The sequence below is a fragment of the Trachypithecus francoisi genome, unplaced genomic scaffold (assembly GCF_009764315.1).
Source record: "Trachypithecus francoisi isolate TF-2019V2 unplaced genomic scaffold, Tfra_2.0 Contig01440, whole genome shotgun sequence".
Classification (NCBI taxonomy): Eukaryota; Metazoa; Chordata; class Mammalia; order Primates; family Cercopithecidae; genus Trachypithecus; species Trachypithecus francoisi.
In genome coordinates, this window is record NW_022681431.1 from 26,252,828 (window position 1) to 26,276,971 (window position 24,144).

The 24,144-nt window shown below is 42.1% G+C and overlaps 2 protein-coding genes across 16 annotated transcripts in view; one reads left to right on the plus strand and one right to left on the minus strand.

Annotated features, from left to right (window-relative positions):
* DDHD2 (DDHD domain containing 2) overlaps positions 1–19,679 on the plus strand; it is a 39,441-nt gene extending 19,762 nt beyond the window's left edge. For 3 of the 5 annotated variants that reach the window (XM_033231308.1, XM_033231289.1, XM_033231316.1), the window contains 7 exons: positions 1,238–1,354; positions 1,458–1,613; positions 2,128–2,230; positions 2,363–2,533; positions 2,956–3,118; positions 10,251–10,358; positions 10,810–11,687. In XM_033231308.1, coding sequence (XP_033087199.1) covers positions 1,238–1,354; positions 1,458–1,613; positions 2,128–2,230; positions 2,363–2,533; positions 2,956–3,118; positions 10,251–10,332 — 792 coding nt within the window. In that variant the 3' untranslated portion in view covers positions 10,333–10,358; positions 10,810–11,687. Of the gene's footprint in view, positions 1–1,237; positions 1,355–1,457; positions 1,614–2,127; positions 2,231–2,362; positions 2,534–2,955; positions 3,119–10,250; positions 10,359–10,773; positions 11,688–18,751 lie in introns of those variants that run through there. The other 2 variants (XM_033231295.1, XM_033231302.1) reach the window with 2 other exon arrangements.
* Positions 13,640–20,408, minus strand: PLPP5 (phospholipid phosphatase 5). Of its 11 annotated transcripts, none has more exons than XM_033231409.1 (8): positions 20,273–20,408; positions 20,029–20,137; positions 19,501–19,534; positions 19,032–19,095; positions 18,805–18,834; positions 18,361–18,527; positions 17,223–17,393; positions 13,640–15,136 (listed from the first exon to the last, which is right to left on the minus strand). In XM_033231409.1, the coding sequence occupies exons 1-8, from the start codon at positions 20,344–20,346 to the stop codon at positions 14,973–14,975; spliced, it is 813 nt and encodes a 270-aa protein (XP_033087300.1). In that variant the 5' UTR covers positions 20,347–20,408; the 3' UTR covers positions 13,640–14,972. The 11 variants fall into 11 exon arrangements, 10 of the variants coding, with proteins under 10 accessions (XP_033087300.1, XP_033087290.1, XP_033087280.1 ...); XM_033231399.1 differs by having other exon boundaries at positions 19,501–19,537; XM_033231389.1 differs by having other exon boundaries at positions 18,403–18,527; positions 19,501–19,591.
* Positions 20,409–24,144: the final 3,736 nt, after the last annotated feature.

The following is a 24,144-nucleotide window of genomic DNA, read 5'->3' on the forward strand; positions in this document are numbered from 1 at the left end:
TCACCCTTTTAAAGTTTACAATTTAATGGTTTTTAGTATATTCATAGAGTTTTGTAACCATTACCACTATCCAATTTCAGCACATTTCCATTCTTCTTTGGGGAAACCCCATACCTATTTGCTGTCACTCCCCATTGCTCCCTGCCCCCAGGGAGTCAACCACTAGTTAGAGTCAACCACTAATCTACTTTCTGTTTCTACAGATTTGCTTATTTTGGACATTCCATATAAATGGAATCATACAATATGTGACCCTTTGAGCCATGTGACTGGCTTCTTTCACTTAGCATAATGTTCTCAAGGTTTACCTATGTTGTAACAGTACTTCCACATTCAGTTCTCTGGTCACTGAATTTCTCTCCATGTCTTATTAGTTAGTTCTTTTCTTTTCTTTATTTTTTATTTATTTATTTATTTTTGAGACGGAGTCTCGCTCGTTGCACGATCTTGGCTCACTTGCAACGTCCGCCTCCTGGCTTCAAGTGATTCTTCTGCTTCAGCCTCCCAAGTAGCTGGGATTACAGGTGTGCGACACCATACCCAGCTAATTTTTGTATTTTTAGTATGGGGTTTCACCATGTTGGCCAGGCTGGTCTTGAGCTCCTGACCTCAAGTGATCCGCCCATCTCAGCCTGCCAAAGTGCTGGGATTACAGGCATGAGCCACCATGCCCGGCCAGTAGTTCTTTTCCAACTTTTTAGCAGGTGGCTCAGTTCTTTTTAAAGACTCAGTTCTTGGCCCAGCCCATTGACATCCTACTTGATTATAGAGGCACAGCACTTCATAGAACTCTAGCAGTCCTCAGCATTATCTTCCCATAGTACCCTGCTATTGTTTTCTCTTATGATTGTTGCCTAAAGTTTCAACTGCTGCTGAAATGGCTATGTATGACTTTCATCATTTTAGAGCATGTAAGAATGTCAATTAACAATTTAAGGCAATAATTTAATCTTGTTATCTGAGGAAATCTTCCTAGAATTTTTGGCTGCCATTTCAGAACTTTCCTAAGGGTCCTTTCAAACCAGTAGAAAACTATATAATCCTTTGACTATACTTTTACTATATAGTAGCTCCCCATAATTTTTTTTTTTTTAAATAGAGACTATGTTGCCCAGGTTGGACTTGTACTCGTGGGCTTAAACAATCCTCCTACCTACCTCAGGGTCCTGAGTAGCTGGGACTGCAGGTGCATGCTGCCATGCCCAGTTTCTCCACATAACTATTTTTTATTCTTTAGGGTATTAATAGACCAACCCTGCAGCCTGCTTCAGGGGCAAACATCCCCAAAGAATCTGAGTTCTGCAGTAGCAGTAATACTAGAAATGGTGATTATCTGGATGTTGGCATTGGGCAGGTAACTAATTCTCTTTGATCATTTTACCACCTGCTATTCATATGGTAGAAACAGATGTAACTTTTGTTATTAATGAGAGATGCTTTTATTTTCCTCCTTTGAGGTGTCTGTGAAATATCCCCGGCTCATCTATAAACCAGAAATATTCTTTGCCTTTGGATCTCCCATTGGAATGTTCCTTACTGTCCGAGGACTAAAAAGAATTGATCCCAACTACAGATTTCCAACATGCAAAGGTTTCTTCAATATTTATCACCCTGTAAGCATTGTATAGCTATTGTGGTTTTACCTAAATAACAGAGCTTATTGTTAACATAGGATTTTCTGTTGTGTTGATTTTTTTTTTCCTATTCCATTCTCTAGCAATGAGACCACTTATAATAGTATTGATTTGGAAGTGATGGAACAGAGCTGTACATTTTTTTTAATGAACTTATGATTATTCTTGCTTAAGATATATAGTTCTGGTTGTGCATGGTGGCTCATGCCTGTAATCCCAGCACTTTGGGAGTTTGAGGCAGGAGGACTGCTTGAGCCCAGGAGTTGAAGGCTACCTCAGGGTATTGATTTTTTTTTTTTTTTTTTTGAAACAGGGTCTTGCTCTGTCACCCAGGCTGGAGTGCACCTCAGCCATGATTGCACCACTGCACTCCAGCCTGGGTGACAGAGGGAGACCTCATCTCAAAAAAAACAAAACAAAACAAAAAACAAGTTACATAGTTTCCAGGCTGTGCTCAGCAGAGGTAAATGTAGCTCTTGTTTTTTCTATGTAGTTTGATCCTGTGGCCTATAGGATTGAACCAATGGTGGTCCCAGGAGTGGAATTTGAGCCAATGCTGATCCCACATCATAAAGGCAGGAAGCGGATGCACTTAGGTAAGTCTGAGCATAGAACTTGATAATTCTAGACCTTTTGGCCAGTGCAAAGGGCATCATTCACTCTGTTCAGCTGTGTTGGACCCTAAACTCTTTGTAAGTCATTTAATGTTCTTTGTTTATATGTTTCAGAACTGAGAGAGGGCTTGACCAGGATGAGTATGGACCTTAAGAACAACTTGCTAGGTTCGCTGCGGATGGCCTGGAAGTCTTTTACCAGAGCTCCATACCCTGCCTTACAAGTTTCAGAAACGGCAGAAGAAACTGAAGCAGAACCTGAATCAACTTCAGAGAAGCCTAGTGGTCAGTGACACTGTACACGTTGACCAGCTGCCAGATAAGAGGGATGCCATGGTGTGGCGTTTTTCATAGTTAATTTAATTTCACATTTAATTTCATAGTTAATATTACATTATTTTGCTTTAGTTTTCAACTTCTAAAGAGCTCTATTCCTGCTTGCATTTAGTATAAACCCAAGGCAAATGACCTAGCTATCAATGGTATAGGTAATGAGATGTGTTGCGCAAAAGCAAAAATGGGAATTGGACAAAATTACTGTGACCTGAGAAGGAGCTTGAAGGAGATTGAGAGAAGGAAGATGGGAGAGAGCTCTTTGAACAGAGAGTAGCTCATTCTGTGGTAAACTTGGAGTGTGAGGAGAAGTTAACAGGATAACCCTGAAGGCCAAAGGTTTTAGATTCTTATTATGGTTCTTCCATATCCAGATGTTAACACAGAAGAGACCTCTGTGGCAGTTAAAGAAGAAGTCCCGCCTATCAATGTGGGGATGCTGAATGGAGGCCAGCGCATTGACTATGTGCTACAGGAGAAGCCTATTGAAAGTTTTAATGAGTATTTATTTGCTTTACAAAGCCATCTATGCTACTGGTAAATGTTGTTTGTTTTTGTTTGTTTTGTTTGTTTACCTGTTTCATAGATATTTGATAGATGTAGAAAAAGGATAGGCCAGGTGCATTGGCTCAGGCTTATAATCTCAGCACTTTGGGAGGCCAGGGTGGGACGATTGCTTGAGTTCAGGAGTTTGAGACCGGCCTGGGCAACATAGCAAGACCTCATCTCTACAAAAACTAAATTAGCTGGGCATGGTGGTATGCACTTATAGTCCCAGTTACTTGGGAGGCTGAGGCAGGAGGCTCACTTGAGCCCAGGAGTTTGAGGCCACAGTGAGCCATGATCATACCACTACACTTTAGCCTGGGTGACAGAGCAAGACCCTGTTTCAAAAAAGAAGACCTGTGTACCTTTGGGATTAAAATGACTTCTCATTTAGACAGCACAAGCACAATCATGTCATTTCATGTAATTTCAAGAATCTGGTTTAAACACACTGTTACTTTATTTTGCAGCTGGGTAGAACATGGATGAGGCTAATGATGCCAACAACCATAAGTTCAATTAGCTTCATGTTAAAAATGTGTCTTTTGGCCATTTAGGTGCACATGAATGAACTGGAACAAATAATATTACTGTTGCTATATTATAGCAAACACATTTGAAAGCATTTATAGTAGCTATGACAGAATTAATTATTATTTTATTTTATTATTTGAGACAGGGTCTTGCTGTGTCACTCAGGCTGGAGTGCAGTGGCATGCTCATGGTTCACTGCAGCCTTGACCTCCTGGGCTCAAGTGATCCTCCCACCTCAGTCTCCCTAATAAGTAGGATGACCGTTGTGCACCACCATGCCCAGCTAATTTTTGTAGAGACAAGGTTTCGCCGTGTTGCCCAGGCTGGTCTCAAACTTCAAGCAATCAATCCGTCTCCACCTCCCAAAGTGCTGGAATTACAGGCATCAGCCACCACGCCTGGGAAGAATTATTATTAAATATAATTGGTTACCTGATGGATTGTAGAATGGATTAATGTGCTTATTGAAATTCAGGCCGGATATGGTGGCTCATGTCTATAATCCCAGCACTTTGGGAGGCTGAGGAAGGAGGATTGCTTGAGGCCAGGAGTTGAAGGCTGCAGTGAGCCATGATGGTGCCACTGCACCCTAGCCTGGGTGACAGAGTGAGACCATGTCTGAAAAAAAGAATAGTATAAAAGAATACAAATTAATCTCTGAAGAAGTTTTCATAAAAATAAAGCAAGGAAAAGAAGGTGGGTCAGAGATAAGTGTTTTAGAAACGAAAGCTCAGACCATTTAAAAATGAAAGTGGCCAACATAGCGAAATCCCGTCTCTGCCAAAGATACAATTAGCCAGGTGTGGTGGTGCATGCCTGTAGTCCCAGCTATTAGGGAGGCTGAGACAGGAGAATTGCTTGAACCTGGGAGGCAGAGGTTGCAGTGAGGCGAGATCGTGCTACTGCACTCCAGCCTGGGTGACAGAGTGAGACTGCATCTCAAAAAAAAAAAAACAAGCTCAAAGGTCCTAAGAAGAATTTTTCTCTTGAATTCTGATAAAGAATTATCTGATGCAATCGCTATCATTTGTATGTAATAAATACAGTAGAGGCCATGACATAAAATCAAAGTGCAGTTCATTAAAAGCAATCTTGTAAGGGACTAAAATAATGCTAAGAATGATCTCTGGTGATCTGGCTTGATAGAAAAGAAAGAAGACTTCTTTTAATATTTCTGTGTGGGCAGCACATTCATATGGTTTGAAATTCAAAGAAAGAAAAATAATGAAAAGCTTCTTTTTAATTTTGTTCCTTGCAACTAGTTTCTTCCCCATATACAACTAATGTAAAATGTCTTCTAGCCATCCATTTTATGCCTCCATAATAAATATATGTATGTGAATATATTCTTTCCCTTCTTTTAAAAATATAAATAGTGTCATATGAAAGACAATGTGCTGTGCCTTGTTTTTTCTACTAGTGTATCTTGGCATTTTTTAACCTATTATATGTAGTTTCCTCATTTTTTTTAGCTACATAGTCTTCCATTGTCTAAATACACCATAATTTATTTAAGCCATCCTCTACTCTTGGACTTCCAGCTTTCCTTTTCTTTTGCACACACCTTGTTCGTGTCATTTTACCTACTCATGAGTATATCTGTAATGTAAAATACTTCAAATTGGAATCAATGCCATAAAGGGTATATACATTTATAAAATTTGATAAATATTGCCAAATAAGAGGTTGTACCTTTTTATAGTCCCAGCAATAATGTATGAAAGTGTGTGTTTCTCCACAGCTTTTCCAACAGTTTTAATAATTTAAAATCTTTGCCAATTTGTTGGGTGAAAAATGTACAATATACTGCACATATTAAAAGAATACACATTTGATGAGTTTTGACATGTATACGCCTGTGAAGCCGTCACTACAATCAACTTAACATATTCATCACTCTCAAAAGTTTCCTTGTGCCTTTTGTAATCCCTTCTTTTCCCCACTCCTCCTAATTTCCAGGGAGCCACTGATCTGGCACTGTAGTTTGCTTATGACTTGTATTTGGAATCCTACGGTATATACTTTTGTTGTTTGGCATTTAGCTCTTTTTTTTTTTTTTTTTTTTTTTTGAGACAGAGTTTTGTTCTGTCATCCAGGCTGGAGTGCAGTGACACAATCATGGCTCACTATTGCCTAGATCTATGGGCTCAAGGGATCCTCTTAGGCTCAAGGGATCTTCCCATCTCAGCTTCCTGAGAAGCTGGGACTGCAGGCATGTGCCACTGGGCCTAATTTTTTTTTTTTAATTTATTTTCGTAGAGATGGGGTCTCACTATGTTACCCCCGCTGGTGTCAAACTCCTGGCCTCAAGCAGTCCTCTTGCTTTGGCCCCCCAAGTTGCTGGGATTATAGACGTAATCCATGTTGTGTGTATCAATAGTTTGTTCCTTTTTATTGCTGAATAGTATTCCATTATATTGATATATCACAGTTTATCCATTTACCTGTTGATGAATATTTGGATACTTTCCAGTTTTGGGCTATTAACAAATAAAGCTGCTAGGAATGTTCTGTAAGACTTGACCTGCACATATTCTTGGGTAAATAGGAATGGAATGGGTGGATGCTACATGGAAGTGTATCTTTTTTTTTTTTTTTTTTTGAGACGGAGTCTAGCTCTGTCGCCCAGGCTGGAGTGCAGTGGCGCGATCTCGGCTCACTGCAAGCTCCGCCTCCCGGGTTTACGCCATTCTCCTGCCTCCGCCTCCCGAGTAGCTGGGACTACAGGCGCCCGCTAGTTTTTTTTATTTTTTAGTAGAGTCGGGGTTTCACCCGTGTAGACCAGGATGGTCTCGATCTCCTGACCTCGTGATCCACCCGTCTCGGCCTCCCAAAGTGCTGGGATTACAGGCTTGAGCCACCGCGCCCGGCCTGGAAGTGTATCTTTAAAAGAAACTGCCGAACTGTTTTGCCACCAGCAGTTTACATCTCCATCAGCAGTGTTTGAGAGTTTCATTTGCTCTGCATCAGAATTTTTTTTTTTTTTTTTGTGAGAGAGTCTCCCTCTATCACCCAGGCTGGAGTGCAGTGGTGTGATTATTATTATTATTATTATTATTATTATTATTATTATTATTTTGAGATGGAGTCTTGCTTTGTCGCTGGGGCTGGAGTGCCGTGGCCAGATCTCAGCTCACTGCAAGCTCCACCTCCCGGGTTTACGCCATTCTCCCGCCTCAGCCTCCGGAGTAGATGGGACTACAGGCGCCCGCCACCTCGCCCGGCTAGTTTTTTGTGTTTTTTTGTAGAGACGGGGTTTCACCATGTTAGCCAGGATGGTCTCGATCTCCTGACCTCGTGATCCGCCCGTCTCGGCCTCCCAAAGTGCTGGGATTACAGGCTTGAGCCACCGAGCCCGGTGCAGTGGTATGATTATAGCTCACTGCAGCCTCGACCTTGGACTCATGCCATCCTCCCATCTCAGCCTCCCGAGCAGCTGGGAGTAGCTAGGACCACAGTTGTGTACCACCATGCCCAGCTCATTTTTTAAATTTTTTTGTGGAAGTGGGGTTTTGCCATGCTGCCCAGGCTAGTCTTGAACTCCTAGGCTCCAGTGATCCTCCCACTTGGCTTCCCAAAGTGTTGGGATTACAGGTGTAAGCCACCATATCTGGCCAACAACTTTTTTTTTTTTTTTTTTGAGAAGGAGTCTCACTCTTGTCACCCAGGCTGGAGTGCTGTGGTATGATCTTGGCTCACTGCAACCTCCGCCTCCCAGGTTCAAGCGATTCTTGTACCTCAGCTTCCTGAGTAGCTGGGATTACAGGCATGCACCACCCTGCCTAGCTAAAATTTTGTATTGTTAGTAGAGATGGGGTTTCACCATGTTGGCCAGGCTGATCTTGAACTCCGGACCTCAGGTGATCCACCTGCACCTGCCTCCCAAAATGTGGGGATTATAGGCGTGAGCCACTGTGTCCGGTCAAAATTTTTATTTTTATGTAATCAAATGTGTTGACATTTGCTTTTTAGTTTCTGGAATTTGTGTCATAGAAAGATCTTCCTTACTTTCCAAAAAAAGTCTTACCACAGTTTTTTTTTGTTTGTTTGTTTTTGTTTTTTGAGATAGAGTCTCACCCTGTCGCCCAGGCTGGAGTGCAGTGGTGTGATCTTGGCTCATTGCAACCTCTGCCTCCCAGGTTCAAGTGATTCTCCTGCCTCAGCCTCCCAAGTAGCCAGGATTATGGGTGTGCACCACCACACTTGGCTAATTTTGTCTTTTTAGTAGAGACAGGGTTTCACCATGTTGGTCAGGCTGGTCTCAAACTCCTGACCTCAAGCGATCCACCCACCTCGGCCTCCCAAAGTGCTGGGATTGTAGGCATGCGCCACTGCACTCAGCCAACACAGTATATTCATATATATATATGTATTTTTTCTTTTTTTAAGAAACAGGATCTTGCTATATTGCCCAGGCTGGAATGCAGTGGCTTTTCACAGGCATGATCTTAGTGCACTAGGCTCTTAAATTCCTGGGCTCAAGCAATCCTCTTTCCTTGGCCTCCTGACCATGCCTGGCTATTCTAATATTTTATCATCTCATTTTTACATATAAATCTGATTCAGATTCAGGTCCTTTTTTCCCCACATGTCTCAACACTATTAATAGATTTGAGATTCTAACTTAATTAAATTCTTTGTTTTTTTTTCTGAGACAGAGTCTTGCTGTGTCGCCCAGGCTGAAGTGCAGTAGTATGATCTTGGCTCACTGCATCCTCTGCCTTCTGGGTTCAAATGATGTTCCTGCCTCAGCTTCTTGAGTAGCTAGGACTATAGGCATGCGCCACCATGCCCAGCTAATTTTTGTATTTTTGGTAGAGATGGGGTTTCACTATGTTGGCCAGGCTGGTCTCGAACTCCTGACCTCAGGTGATCCGCCTGCCTCAACCTCCCAGAATGTTAGGATTATAGGTGTGAGCCACCGTGCATGGCCACATAAATTCCTATACATAAATGGGACTATTTCTCAACTTCTTATTTATTGATTTGCTTATTTATGTACTATTTTAATATCTGATAGAGCTAATTCCCACTTGATATAGGAATTTCATCTTTTTTTTTTTTTTTTTTTTTCCTTTTTGTGGAGAACGGGGTCTCGTTATATTACCCAGGCAGGTCTTGAACTCCTGGGCTCAAGCTATCCTCCCGCCTCTGCCTCCCTGAGAGCTGGGATTACAGGCGTGAGCCACTGCGTCCAGCCAGACACAGGAATTTCTTAAGCTGGGGTCTGTGTCTATGAGTTTGCGGGAGATGAGGGAAGTCTGAATCCAATGAAATACACATTTATAATTGTGGTTGCAATGTGATCCTTTCTGGGGAGAAATCCATAATTTCATTAGATTCTCAAAAGGATGCATGACTCAATAAATGTTGAACCACAGATCTAGAAGAATGTTGTTAGAGCCTTATATCCTTAAGGCAGTCCCTCATGAATGTTAATCGTTTTAAATCAAATTTCGTTATGAACTGTGGATATAAGTAATTGCTTGTGCATACATAGAATAATATCTGGAAAATGCATGAGAAATTGATAACACTGGTTGTCAGAAGATGGGAACTGGTGGTGGTTGAGGAACAAAGGTGGGAGGGAGACTTCATTACTTTATTATATTTTTGGAATTTGGAAGCTTATGATTGTATTACCTTTTCCAAAAAGTGCATAATATTTTAAAAATTAAGGTGACCAACTGGACAACTCTTCAGTAGTGTCTCTAGAATGATCTCTGTGGAAAAGGAACAATTCTTGGTTATTTCTTACTGGCCTTTTTGTTTGTTTGTTTGTTTTTTTGAGATGTAGTCTCACTCTGTGGCCCAGGATGAAGTGCAATGGCTCTCTGCAACCTTCGGCTCACTGCAACCTTCGCCTCCTGGGTTCAAGCAATTCTCCTGCCTCAGCCTCATGAATAGCTGGGACTATAGGCACGTGTTGCCATACCTGGCTAGTTTTTTTTTTTTTTAGAGGGTGTCTCGCCTATCGCCCAGGCTAGAGTGCAGTGGCGTGATCTCGGCTCACTGCAACCTCCGCCTCCCAGGTTCAAGCGATTTTTCTACCTCAGTCTCCCAGTAGCTGGGACTACAGGTGTGTACCACCACACCCTGCTAATTTTTGTATTTTTAGTAGAGATGGGGTTTCACCATATTGGCCAGGTTGGTCTCGAACTCCTGGCCTCGTGATCCGTCCACCTCGGCCTCCCAAAATGCTGGGATTACAGGCGTGAGCCACCGTGCCTGGCCCTAGTTTTTGTATTTTTAGTGGAGACGGGGTTTCACCATGTTGGCCAGGCTGGCTCAAACTCCAGACCTATAGTGACTTGTTCACCTCAGCCTCCCAGAGTGTTAGGATTACAGGCGTGAGCCACCACACCCGGCCTCTCTTACTAGCTTCTTTATATTACTAGATTTAATGCCAGAGTTCTTTGCTAGGTCACCTTCCAAACCACTGCCAATTACATTACCTCTGAATCTCATTTCTTTGCAGAAGTGAAAAATAAACTTGCAAAATGGTTGTATGGATTAAATGAGATAATATATGTAAAACATTTGGCACAAATGTTAGTTCTTTTTCTCAATATAATTTTTTTCTTTATAGGGAGTCTGAAGATACAGTATTGCTGGTCCTCAAAGAGATCTACCAAACCCAGGGTATCTTCCTTGATCAGCCTTTACAGTAAAAATGACCCATCTATGCCTGCTTAATGTAAGTTTTAAAATGTCATGTATGTAGTGTAATTCTTACATATTAACATGTTATAATGAGCGATGGAGCCTCAAGCTCTTTGTAAATATACTTGCTATTGTCTATCACCAGGATCTAGGCTGTTATTCATTTTTAGAGGGATTGGTAGAAATTTATGGGGAAAAAAACACAGTAGCCCATTTAGAGGAAGATTAGTGTATGTCTGTTTTGCTAGAGATTTTGTCCAATGACACCTGTCATTTTTTAGGATCTAAACTCAGAGTCTTAATGGTTCTGTTACTAAGAATTACTGTGGCAACAGTTATGATTTTAATAACCAACCACCCATCCTGAGATTTAAATTACTCAGCCTTTTAGATGTGAAATAACAAAGTCTGTATATTCGACTCTCGCATTCTCTGTGGTTGCCTTCCAGTTGTGACTGCAGCTCTTCTCCTACTTTCTTCCCTAGACGGACATTGAGGGAATCCTTCCCCAGAAAATCCACCTGTTTGTTGCTGCAGTTTTCCTCTCCTCAGCTGCGTCATTTCCTGCATGTTGCCTGCCACTTACTCACCACTGTGGTCTTTGGAAGATAATCTTCCTCTTTGGAAATGAATGGAAAAGCAAAAGGCCTTATTACTTTTAACCACTGGCTTCATATAAACACTTGCCATTTTTTCTTCATAGCTGGGGGTGGTTTGTGTCTTTAATTCTTTGATGATAGTTTGTAGGTGCCACACTTTATTGATTAGTACTTGACATGGTGTATAGCCTATTTTGGGTTTGATTTGTTTTGGGTGGCGTAGACATGTTTTTAAGGAACTTACTGCTTATCTTTAGAAAGTGTTCTAGTTTGGAAACAGATTCTTGAGATTTAGAAGGCATTTTGGAGTACACTTATCTCTTGTTTGTATTGAACTGAAGGCTAAGTCTCAGTGGATATGAAAAAGACTTTTGGGTGATTTATTTTTTAACCTGCATTTCTTTCTTATGTGTAGTATATGAAGAAAGACTAAAATGTAGCTTTAAAAAAGTGTTGTTTACTCTCTTAGAACTGACTGACAGACTTATTGCCAGAAATCACTAATGTTCATTGTTTTTGCAACTGTTTGAGCTGCTGTAAGAGTCTAAAGTTGACAAGTTAGTTCATGTTAGGTGCATCTTTATAAAGCAAAGATGTTGTATATCCTAGGCCTCCCTTTTATATTTGATAGAAGTTATTTGCTAATAGCTTCTATTCTTATGTTGAAAGTAGTTGTAAAAGCTGATGAACCTGAAATTACGTAGCCTGCACAGGCTGCTGAGGTTCTAAATAAAATCTTTTAGTGGTGCCTTTATGGTGAAACAGAATTTGTCACCTGCCATTTCTACTTGGGCTAAGGTAGTATTGTGTATCCTCTTTCCTTCTTAGGCATCCATAATCCGCAAAGCATATTTAAAAGGCTCTTGGCATGGGCAGCATTGGTTGGGCAGGTAGGTTTGGCTAGGGGGAAATGTTTAACTTGTTCTGAAAGAAAAACTTATTTCTGTAGGGTCCAAGAAACAGCTATTGCAGAGTCAGTGTCAGCCGAGTCTGGAACATATGAAGTGAGGTTTACTTCTAAGAACACAAGTGACTGCACACTAATTTTGTGAAGGCATCTTTTCACTACTTTGCTGTAGATCTTTCTTCTTCATTGGTCAGAGTTTGTCACTGTCTTTGTAGTTCTCTTTATGATAGTCCTTTTTTTTTTTTTTTTTTTTTTTTGAGACGGAGTCTTGCTCTGTCGCCGGGGCTGGAGTGCAGTGGCCGGATCTCAGCTCAGTGCAAGCTCCGCCTCCCGGGTTCACGCCATTCTCCTGCCTCAGCCTCCCGAGTAGCTGGGACTACAGACGCCCGCCACCTCGCCCGGCTAGTTTTTTGTATTTTTTAGTAGAGACGGGGTTTCACAGTGTTCGCCAGGATGGTCTCGATCTCCTGACCTCGTGATCCGCCCGTCTCGGCCTCCCAAAGTGCTGGGATTACAGGCTTGAGCCACCGTGCCCTTTATACTTGCTCTCAGATTCCACAGGCCTGTTTATAGAGTGGCAAAGGCAGGCGAGCTGTGGTTTATTGTTTATAAATTTTTTAATAAATGTTATGGTTTCCAAAGCCACTGGCATTTAATATTTACTAAGCCATTCCTTAGACAGCAGTGATCTTTATCCCTTTCTGGAGAGAAAAGGAAAATGAAAGGTAATTACTGTCACCGTGGAGACTGTAGAGGTAAGGTTGGGGTATAGGTCACGCATGCCTTTCTTTGTCATCTCCTTGTAGCCTAATGCTAAGTATGCCACTAACTTTCAGATATATGGAATACTTTATTTTTTTAAAAGTATATAAACTCTGAGTTATTGAGAATTAAGTATTCACCGTATATTAAGGGGAAGCTTTTGTCAAGTTGTGGTCTTCAAATTTATGTTTACTCTTCCTATTGGCAGAATAGGTGCTGTTTAAGAGTAAACCAAAGGATAAGCAGAGGGAGTCCCTGTAACCAAAGATGGACAGCATAGCCCTGGATAGCCAGATAAACTACTCTTTGTATTAAGGAATGTTTCTTTCCTAGTGGTGAAGGGTGGGTAACTGTGAAAGAACTTTATATCTTGTCTATTCATGGTATTATAGCTGTATATTCCCAGGATAATAAGCTTGATTGAAATCCTGTATTTAGTCATATATTATTTGCACTGCTTCATTTGTATCATGTGCCATCTCTAGACCAAGCCTATTTTTAAACTCTGGTACAGCATCATTTTGTACATATTCCCAGCTGCAGAACTAGTATCACTTATCTCAGCAAAAGAGATTGTTTGCATGGAAAGATTAATAGCACTGATTAGATTTCTGATATTTTGCACTTATGAAATGTTTTTTACGTGATTATATTTAAAACTTTAGTAAATACTAAAATGGAACCATACTGACTAGTGGCCTACTTTTACCTGGACTCACCCGTCACAAAGTCAAGAAAATCAGTACAGTCACGATTTTCTCTGCCTTTATGTATTACTAAAACAAAAAAATAAGTTTTGGGCAAAGAACTAATATGTAAATTCTTTCCCGTTGATTGGTATTTTCATTGTCATAGGCAGAATTTAAGTTCAGAATTTAAAGCATGGCAATTATAAGAGACTTCCCTCTGGTATTTGTAAATATTAGCCAGTACTATAGATAACAGCAGTTGAATCACTTATGGCGGATAGGGAATTCAGTGTTTTGCTTTACTAAAGTTCCAGCCCCTTAATGTAATTTAAATATTTAAAAAAGGACACATTTACCATTTTATTTGAATATCAGGTTTACTGAAGGAAAAAGATACATTGAAAATATAGGAAGATACACATAAAAGACAAGGTCATATTTAAAGTACAATCACAATAAAGAGAAAGGGAGCTGTAGGTCCTATGGCATCAGTTCTGATGACATCCTATAATTGTTCCTTATATCCCATTGTGAAGAAGAGGCAGAAAAAGATTCATCTGTCCTTCAGATGATGATACCTGTCATTTTTCTTTTCTGCCTTAGTCACTTGGCAGTGTTGGTGCATTTGAGCAGATCTTCAGTCATGAATGGAAGGAAGGAAGCTCACGAGTACAGTTATGGTCAAATGAGGTCGAAACAGTCATCTGTTAGTAGTGCTGAAACCACACTCCTGACCATTTTCTTCTTTATTATTGTGTTCACTTAGTAATTCAACAAATTGTTTATGCCCATGGTGTTCAAAATGTATACAGTAGTACCAGATGGCTGGACTCAGATAAGACGTGCACAAAAGTGATAAATTACCCCAGATTCGACATTTTCCTATTTAAGGCTTGATGGAATTGTCATCAGAGAAGGTAAACAGAATCAAAGTCATTTAGTTGGCCATGCCCTAGATTTTAAGATCTTGAGCTATACGAAATGGAAATTAAGTTCTGATAATTAGCTTCTGAGATAAGATGGGGCTATATAAAGGCTTCTTTGTGACAAGATCCTTCTAAGAATGGCATTTAAATTAAATGTAAAAACACTGTAGATCTTCGGATATCAATCTGATAGACCAGATTTATAAGGTGTTGGACACCTTTGAAAGATCCTTTTACTAGAATGTATGGCATACAGTAGTAGAAAAGAAAGAACCGTAACTCCTCAAGATAGATCTGTGTGAGCAGGGACAAAAGTGTGTCATCATTTGGAGGCAGAATACAGTGTGGCCTATGTCCTCACTTGCACCTTGGAAGAGGAAAAAAAGGCCAGAATTTCTTGTCTTGTGCATGGTCCAGTTAGGAGGGCTAGTTCACCTGTTTTCCATTAAGGTAGATTCAATTTTTTTGGGGGGGGGGGAGGGGTCTTGCTCTATTGCCTGGGCTGGAGTGCAGTGGCAAGATCTTGGCTCACTGGAACCTCCGCCTCCCAGGTTCAAGCAATTCTCCCACCTCAGCCTCCCGAGTAGCTGGGATTACAGGCACATCGCCACTCCTGGCTAATTTTTGTATTTTTAGTAGAGACAGGGTTTCACCATGTTGGCCATGCTGGTCCTGAACTCCTGACCTCAGGTGATCCAGCCTCCTCGGCCTCCCAAAGTGTTGTGATTACAGGCATGAGCCACCATGCCCAGCCAGATTCAATTTTTAAATATCAAAACAATAAGAATCCCCAGGCTGCTTCTGTGCAGTGGAAAGTGCAAGTTTGTCTTGAAATGGTTTATGGCATTCTGCATCCGTCAAAGGAGGATAATACTGCCGATAGCAGACATAGGCAAATGTCATTCCAATCATGGATCCAACTAGTACATCTGAAGAGAGTGGAAACAAGGTCTTCTCTTAATATTAGGCTCCCAAATCCTATTTCAAACACATGTAGCATAGAGGACCTGGCCCTCCAGGATACTCTACTGTGGGGCTTAAAGTAACCTCAATTCCAGATTTATGGTTTCTAAATAAAATATTTTTATTCTCAATTTTATCATAGTTACAGGATTATCATTGTCAGGTTGCTCTGAATACCAAATCAAAACACATCTTAAGTAAGTAAAATAAGCTTTGTTCTGAGTGTACTAAATTAGAATTTTTCTAACTCAGAAGAGTAACAAAGGTCCACTTACTGCTATTCATCTACCCATTTTCACCATTTAAAGGGTCCTAGAGGAAGGAATAAAGTATTTTAAGAGTTGCTTCTCGCCGGGCGCAGTGGCTTACACCTATAATCCCAGCACTTTGAGAGGACGAGGTAGGCGGATCATGAAGTCAGGAGATCGAGACCAGCCTGACCAAGTGAAACCCCGTCTCTACTAAAAATACAAAAATTAGCCGGGCGTGGTGGTGCATGCCTGTAATCCCAGCTATTCAGGAGGCTGAGGCAGGAGAATCGCTCAAAAAAAAAAAAAAAAAAAAGAGTTGCTTCTCTTTGCAGAAAACTAGTTTATTTAAAATAGGGTTCCTGAGGACGTGTGGACAGTACTTCCAACGTTTTTTTGGAATTGTGGTTTTGAAGGTATTCTATAGTTTTTTTTTGTTTTTTTTTTTTTTTGTTTTTGTTTTTTTTGAGACGGAGTCTTGCTCTTTCGCCCGGGCTGGAGTGCAGTGGCCGGATCTCAGCTCACTGCAAGCTCCGCCTCCCGGGTTTACGCCATTCTCCTGCCTCAGCCTCCTGTGTAGCTGGGACTACAGGCGCCCGCCACCTCGCCCGGCTAGTTTTTTGTATTTTTAGTAGAGACGGGGTTTCACCGTGTTAGCCAGGATGGTCTCGATCTCCTGACCTCGTGATCCGCCCGTCTCGGCCTCCCAAAGTGCTGGGATTACAGGCTTGAGCCACCGCGCCCGGCCCGAAGGTATTCTATAGTTTTTTATTGTTTTTAGACAGAGTCTCACTCTGTCACCCAGACTGGAGAGCAGTGGCGTGATCTCAGCTCACTGCAACCTCCACCTCCTGGGTTCCAGCGATTCTCCTGCCACAGCCTTCTGAGTAGCTGGGACTACAAGCATGTGCCACCATGCCTGGCTAATTTTTGTATTTTTATTTATATATTTATTTATTTTTGAGACAAGAGTTTTGCTCTCATTGCCCAGGCTAGAGTGTAGTGGTGCAATGTCGGCTCACTACAACCTCTACCTCCCAGGTTCAAGCCATTCTCCTGCCTCAGCCTCCCAAGCAGCTGGGATGAAAGGCATGTGCCACCACGCCCGGCTAATTTTGTATTTTTAGTAGAGATAGCATTTCACTCTGTTGGTCAGGCTGGTCTTGAACTCCTGACCTCAGGTAATCCACCCACCTCACCCTCCCAAAGTGCTGGGATTACAGGCGTGAGCCACTGCGCCTGGCCTCAGTTTTTGTATTTTTAGTAGAGATGGGGTTTCAATATGTTGGCCAGGCTGGTCTTGAACTCCTGACTTCAGGCGATCCGCCTGCCTCGGTCTCCCAAAGTGCTGGAATTACACGCGTGGGCCACCACGCCCAGCCAGGTGTTCTACAATTTGGATATTTTACTTACTATAGCATTCAGCTTAAACTTGTTTGATTTAATTATAATTTTACGTTTTCTTGAATTTTACTTATATTTTTGAACAAAAGTCCTATGACAATGAGAACCTAATTTTTAAGAGAGTAAATTGAACTCTGAGATTTTAAATTTCCTGTAGATGCAGTTTAACTTGAACTTGCAATGCTTCAAATAATGGAAAAATTAGGATATCTTTGGTAAACTCTTTTTGTCTTCTCTTTCCTATAATTTAAAATGTATATTCTTAGTATAGAACCCAGACCATCCATATTCATTATTTTGTTCATTCAGCAGATATTTAGTAACCGTCTCCTCTGTGCTAGGTGCTAGGAATAAAATGAGTGAAATACGCAAACTTCCATGGCTTGAGTACTTTGCTTACCTTGCCAGTGATGCTTGTAGTCACATGTGCGGGACAGTGCAATCACAGCTGCAAAAAGTAGAGGTAACAGAAAGGCACAGAACCTCCAAGATTTCCCACGGCCTTGTGGTGTGAAGCAGTGTAACTTCCCTGCCAGGTAGAAGGAAGCAAAGGCCAGACCAGCAAATGCAACTGGAACAAGAAAAACTTTTAAGTGGTGTGTCTTTTAAAGGAAGCTACCTCATTCATTTCCACATAGGAGGCTAGGAAGCATGAGTATGTTTTAATTTATTTATTTATTTTTGAGACAGAGTCTTGCTCTGTCGTCCAGGCTGGAGTGCAGTGGCACCATCTCGGCTCACTGCAACCTCCACCATCCGGGTTCAAGCGATTCTCCTGCCTCAGCCTCCTGAGTAACTGGGACTACATGTGTGTGCCACCACGCACGGCTAATTTTTTTATTTTTAGTAGAGATGGGATTTCACCATGTTGGTTAGCCTGGTCTCGAACTCCTGGCCTCAAGTGACCTGCATGCCTTGGCCTCCCAATTGCTGGGATTACAGGTATGAGCCACCACACGTGGCCATGAGGATGTTTTAATCCTTTTTTGTGTATACTTCCAGTGTAAATCATAGTGAAGGAAAGGGAAACAAAAAGAAAAATGAAGGACTTAGTGCCCCAAAGTTCATGTTTTATCAGAGTATAGTTTTCAGAATACTAGCTATATGAATTAACTTGTTGATGCTTTAGTTTCCTCATCTATAAATGGGACTCATAAAAATAATAGTCCCCACCTCACTGGATTATTGTGAGCTATAATTAGGTAAATGAAAATGCTTCAAAGCACCTGACACATATAAACTCTACGTTAAAGGTATTTTTATTGCTAGTACAAGACTGCAGGATCTAGGCAAATAATATAATAATAATTAAATGTGCAAATCTCATAAAGGTAAATTCTTTCTGTTCTGTAATATTTACCCAGATAGTCAAGGCTCAGATTTGCTAAACTGTGGAGTTACTAAAGAAGTGGGGCGGGGGGGGGGGGGGGGGGGGGGGGAGCGGGGTTTCCAAAGGGGGGGTGGGGTTTCCAAATTCTAGAAACAAGAGTAGTCAGATTTTCCCATCCCTACTAGCTTTCTAGGTTAAATTCAATTACATGAAAACAAGCATAGGGGTAGAGTCCATATGATAGTCATACAGGAAGAATGTCCACTGGGGAAGCTCTTTCGGCCCTCATTCACCACGTCCTTATCCCCTGTACACATCAAGTCAGAATGGGCTAGCCCATCAGGGAAGCAGCGGTAGAAGAAATCTGGGCGTGGCCTGGAAGCAAGAAGCATGGTTGGAATGTAAATCATTAACTCCAGAAATTATTTTTCAGTTGTAGCAGACATTAGTAATCCTGTTAACTATTGGTCAAACAGTGCCCCAGGCAAAATAAAGTAACTGGATTAGTATAGTCACCACACTAAGAGAAAAGTCTTACTTCCAAGGTCAGCATTTAAATTAGGGGAAAAACCCCACTCCAGTACATGATTACTTTCTAGGGCAAACAGCAAATGACACTGCAGCTTCAGGAGGTGCTCAAGAGGACACTGACCGACTCTGCTGTGGCCGTTGATGGGAAATGCTGTTCAGGGCAGAAAAGAGCCCAGGTGTCACCTGGAGGGCTGAGGTATGGGGAAGGGAGTAAGCGTTGAATGAGAAAAGAAAAATCAGAGTGAAGATAAAGGGAAAAGAATGAGAAAGACGTGTGGTGGACACCACCACTGTCCTGGTGGGTAAGGGCTGAAGCAGACGCTGAGGTAGTTAGCTGTCGTCACTTACCTCCCTACGATCAGCTTTATTGTGTTGGTAAAGACGCCATTCAGAGCCAGGGCAAGGCTGGCAGCTGCAAAGCAAAGCCGTAAGTTAGAAGGATCTGTCTAGGAGGAAAGGCATGGTCATAGCCTCATTAAGACAGCAGCCGTACTGTTTCTGAGATGGATAGAATCCAACCAGACCTGGGCACAAAAATAATTAAGGTCTTCAGTGATCACTTTTGTAGTCAAGAACTTTTGTACTAGGCCAAAGACATTTCTGAAGTACAAATAACCCAGTGCATTTAGGCACAGGGCTGCCTGCGGTGTAGCCTGCATAACCAAGTCCCTGCAGTGCTATTTTCCTCTCCCGCGGGGATGGAGTTCCTTTAGGAATGCACAACTCAGTGGCCTCCACACAGGCTCACCGTGGCTGAACCCCACGACTTCCTAGGTTTCCAGCACGAAGACACCGGCCAGAAGGGACTAGTGCTCACCCAGGCAGGCTTGTCTGCTGTCTCTTGTGTCTGCCTTCTTGAGAAATTTGACCAGGAAGATCAGAGATAGTGGAGAGAGAAATGCAATAACCTGAATTAGAATGTCAGAGGTTAAAAACAATTAAAAAAAAAAAAAAAGCCACACTCATGGTTAAAGTAGCTCGTACAGGAAAGAGGGACGTGAAACAGCAGGACCCACTAAGCGCTAACATAAGGTCTCTGAGTGCGCGTAACCGGGAGCCAGGCAGCGCCACCAGTGAACAGCAGCGACCGTGCGGCTCGGCCCCGGTACCTCAAGCTGAGGCACAGAGCGCCCGGGAAAACGTTGTATCAGCTGAAAGAGGCTCGGACATCCTCCTCTCTCAATCAGGATCTTAAACACTAGAGCCCTAGGAGGCGGAACCCAGCGCATAGCAGCGGAGTGGGCAGTGGGTCCCTACAGAGGCCGTCTCCACGGAGGAAAAAGCACAGGTGCCCGCGGGAAGCCAGGTTACGGGGAGGGAAAAGGGACGATCTTTCTCCACGCACAAACATCGGCTTGGTGGGGAAATACTCCGCCTCCACGTAGGGGTTCCGGTAGAGCCACATCTCCTCCGGCTGGATGAGTCTCTGGAACGGGGGGAGCAGCTCCGTCACCCTAGAGGGGAACAAAGAAGCGCAGAGCAGGTCGCCTGGCTTCCTCCCTGCTTCCCCACTGCCCGGCCCGCCGCCCCCTGCCGCCTGCCTGCCTGCCTGGGAAGCGGGGCCGCCCGGACCCGGCCGTGGATCTTACAGGAAGGCCGCGAACAGCGCGAGCCGCACGCCCACTTCGGCCCCAAAGGCCACCGCCGCCGCCGCCTTCCCCATCCGGCCGCGAGCCCTGAGCGACGCCGCGCTGACGTGGCCGCCTCCGCGGGGAGGGCCGGGCCGGGAACTGCTCACCGCCCCCTCTCCCAGCCGCCCGCGCTCCGGCCGCTGCCCAGGAAGCCGGCCTGGCGGCTGTGCCGAGGGCAGTCTGGCAAAGGGGACGCAAAGTCAGCGAAGCTGCCCTCCGGTGCGTTCAGCAGGGAGCCAACGCCCCAGTTTCAGCCGAGTAGGTCGGCGTGCGGTCCATGAGCAGCTCCTCTCCACACCCCAACCACACAACCGCGGGGAGCAGCCTTCTCCCGGGACCTCGCCTCTAAACGGAAAACCAAACAGCTCGCTCTCAGATCCTGGTTCCTTAGCAACACAGCCACATTCTGCAGGAAACTACACTGGCTGAGGTTTTCTGGATTGTGTCATTTAGTCCTCCCACCCAGAATGTTGTAGCAAAAAATTACTGGCAAAGAACAAGCCCACATATTTAATTTGGAACATACAGGACAATTTATTGAAGTCAATCTCAAGCAAAATCTGAAATCAGTGGAATGTCATTAAAAACCTTTTCAAATTAATCCTCACGGAAGCAAAAAACACATTGGAATTCCAAAGTATTTGTAAAATAAAAAAGGCAACATCAGTAAATATAATGTACAAAAATTATATGTTCCTACCAGCACACACATCAGTAAAGAAGCTTAAATATTACAGGCAATCCTAAATACACTGTAACTAGTCAACAATAAGCTATCTATATACAGGTTAACCAAGCTTTACACATTTCACACTATGCAATAAAACATAGGCCAATCAACAAAATCCTCAAAATATTATATATCTTGAAGTCTATGTGGCAACATCAAGTCATTATACAGTAATGCCCTAGTGGAACACCCCCAGGGAAAATTAACACTAATCCCTTAGTGTCAAGAGCTTCTAGCCAAGTCACAGAAACTCAAGAGATTGACTTTAGTGAATATTGATGCTTTGTTATTAAAGACTCAAGTCTCAAGTGATTTAGGCAAAATAACAGTTCACAGGATCTACAAAGTTTATTACAGATAAAATACAGAAATAACCAATCTACAAAGATCATCATCATAAAGAACACGAGAAAATGAAAACGGAGTCTGTAGGTATCTGTGTTTGTTGTGCAATATCACTCAAATGGGTACAAATGAATTTCTCGTATCAATTCCAAATATACACATACCCTTGTATATAAAAAATGATATTAGCCAGTTGTAATACTCATTTAGCATCTTGGTTATTAGTGGCAATATAATTTTCTTAACATAGGGCATGTAACAGGACAAATGAGATAAAATAATGACAACAAAGTAAGTTTTATCCAGTCCATTTCTAAACTGACAAGAATACCTTATCAATACCTTATATAGGTAATCTGACAGATACTTGAGGGCTGTTTGCACACATCAAGTGTGTTGGCAGGCAGGGAGGGGAGCAGTAAAAGCTTAGGGTGCTCTCACTAACTAGCAGATGCAGTAATGCCACATAAGAAAACTTAAGGACTGAATAAATGACTTTGGCATCTATTCTATTTTCCCTTTTTACTTACATGTAAATTACTTTTACAGCCTACTGAAGGACAGGCAATTCTCATCCCCCTCCCACTTCATACATACGTGCCACAAGCACCCAAACTTGTCACTTACGCAATGGACTGACCAAAACAAAACAAAAAACAGAAATGTTTTTTGAAAGACACAGATTACCCACATTTTGGGAGTGTAACATAAGTGCAACTTTTTTGTTTTTTTCCCTACATAGACATAGTAAAAGGAAAGATGATGTGCTTGGGGACAGGGTTGACAAAATGACAAAATAAAGAACGTACATAAGAAGTATTTGTAAAAATGCTGGTATCTCATGCAGGAGTCTCTTCCTCAAATGTGTTCAATCAATCCGAGCTATCTACTGTGAACACTCTCCCATTTGCAGAACTTCACCTTTAATCCACGCTAAAGAGGATAAGAGACTAGGCTACTTATTTTCAAAACGGTTTACAAAACAATGCTTTCTACTTCATAAATGTAAAAAGAAACTGTAAAATAAGGAGAATCTGAAGAGTTTCAAGTACTTAAAAAACCTGAATTCAATGAGGCAGAGGTCTCAATGTTAAAGTGACTACTTCGTACCTGTGGTAAACATTATCCCCCCCCCCTTACCCTATTATAACCCCCTTTCTCCTGGTACCCCACCCCAGGTAAAAGTTGGTGAGATTTCAATATATACACATTTCCAACTTTTCAGTATTTGTTAATTCATTGCAAAGCTGTATACTAATTATAGTATTCCCTAGTCCATCTGAAAATGGAACCAAGTTCTACTTTTTGTTTTACAAATAACCAGAGACCAATTCTAGGTGGCCCTAGGCCAAAGGAAAGTGTTTCAGTTCATCAATTCATGTCTGCACCAACTTGGACAACTGGGGGTGGCTGGATGCATCAGCCTTGTGAAAAGTAACTTTAGTCGACACTGCCCAGAAATAAAGCAACTTTCCAATGTCCTTTTTCTCATGTGGAAGTACATAGAATGTCAGCTTCCCAGCCGTGAGGGCTCCATAGCCACTGTTTTCTTATCTTGTAAGAGGACATGGCAGGTGGCAGCCAGCACCTTGACTTTAAGGTGAATGCTAAAGGAAGAGCTTTATATTTAAAATGAAATGAAAGACAAGCAACAAGTCCTGGGCAGTCCAGAGATTATATTCTCTACAGATGGCCTGGTTGCAAACTGTAGGTCTGGGTTTGAACTACTGGAATACACCATGCAAGAAACTACTCAAAAAGGAAATTCCACTTCATGGTCTAGGAAAGTTGTTCAACAGCCTGTCCCATCTGAGGGTCCTTTACATGATACTGAATATCTCAGTTCTACAACATTATTTACAGACATGTTTTCAAATATTTTGTGTAAATGGCAGAAGGGAGCTGGGGACAGCCCCCCTGCCTCCATTACTGTTTTAGCTTTCAGGTATGTTCCTGACTTGTATAGAAAATTCCAAATTTTAAATGATTCTCAAACTCAGCCAGTTCTATAGATTAGGCCAGATCATTTTTGAGAATTAAGATAGAGTGGGAACTTGTTAAAACAAAAATGAAAATAAAACTCACCTCACTCCTGTATCTCTCCCTGATTAGACATTAAAGAGATGAATCATTGCCTCTGGTTGCTTCAGCCTTCCAGGAATGAAGGGCCATCCACTCTGCCCTTCTCACCCAGCCAGGGGCTGCTCTTCCCATTCCTCCCTCACAGCAGTGGCGGTCCAGCCCCTCCCTCCCCTGCACAGTGCCTGGGAAGTTTTCCCAGGATTTCATCTTTAGCTCTTACTGATCCAATTTCTGAAGCTTTAGGCTGATTATCAAAAATCTTATGTTCACTTCTTCCTTCAACAAATTAACATGTGGTTAAAAAAAAATACCACCATTAGCCCATGCTGCTTTAAGTTATTTCATTGTTTGACAAGAATAAAAACCAACCACTTACACTGACCACATATAGATTTAAAAGTTAACAAATACCAACTTCAGACTATGAGTGAGCAATGTGTCTTTTGGAATATTTCATTGGTGTAGCACAGGCACAGTGCATGTATACTCATGCACACATAAAGGACAATTTTCTCTTTCTGTATCTATAATCTACAACTTAAAAATATATAAAATAGGTCAACATTGATGCTATGGAGGTGTGAGGAGAGCTCCTTGGCACCGGCATGACTAAAACCGCTTTTTAGACCATTAAAGAACACTTATGGCCAAAGACTTCAGAACTATGGTTAGC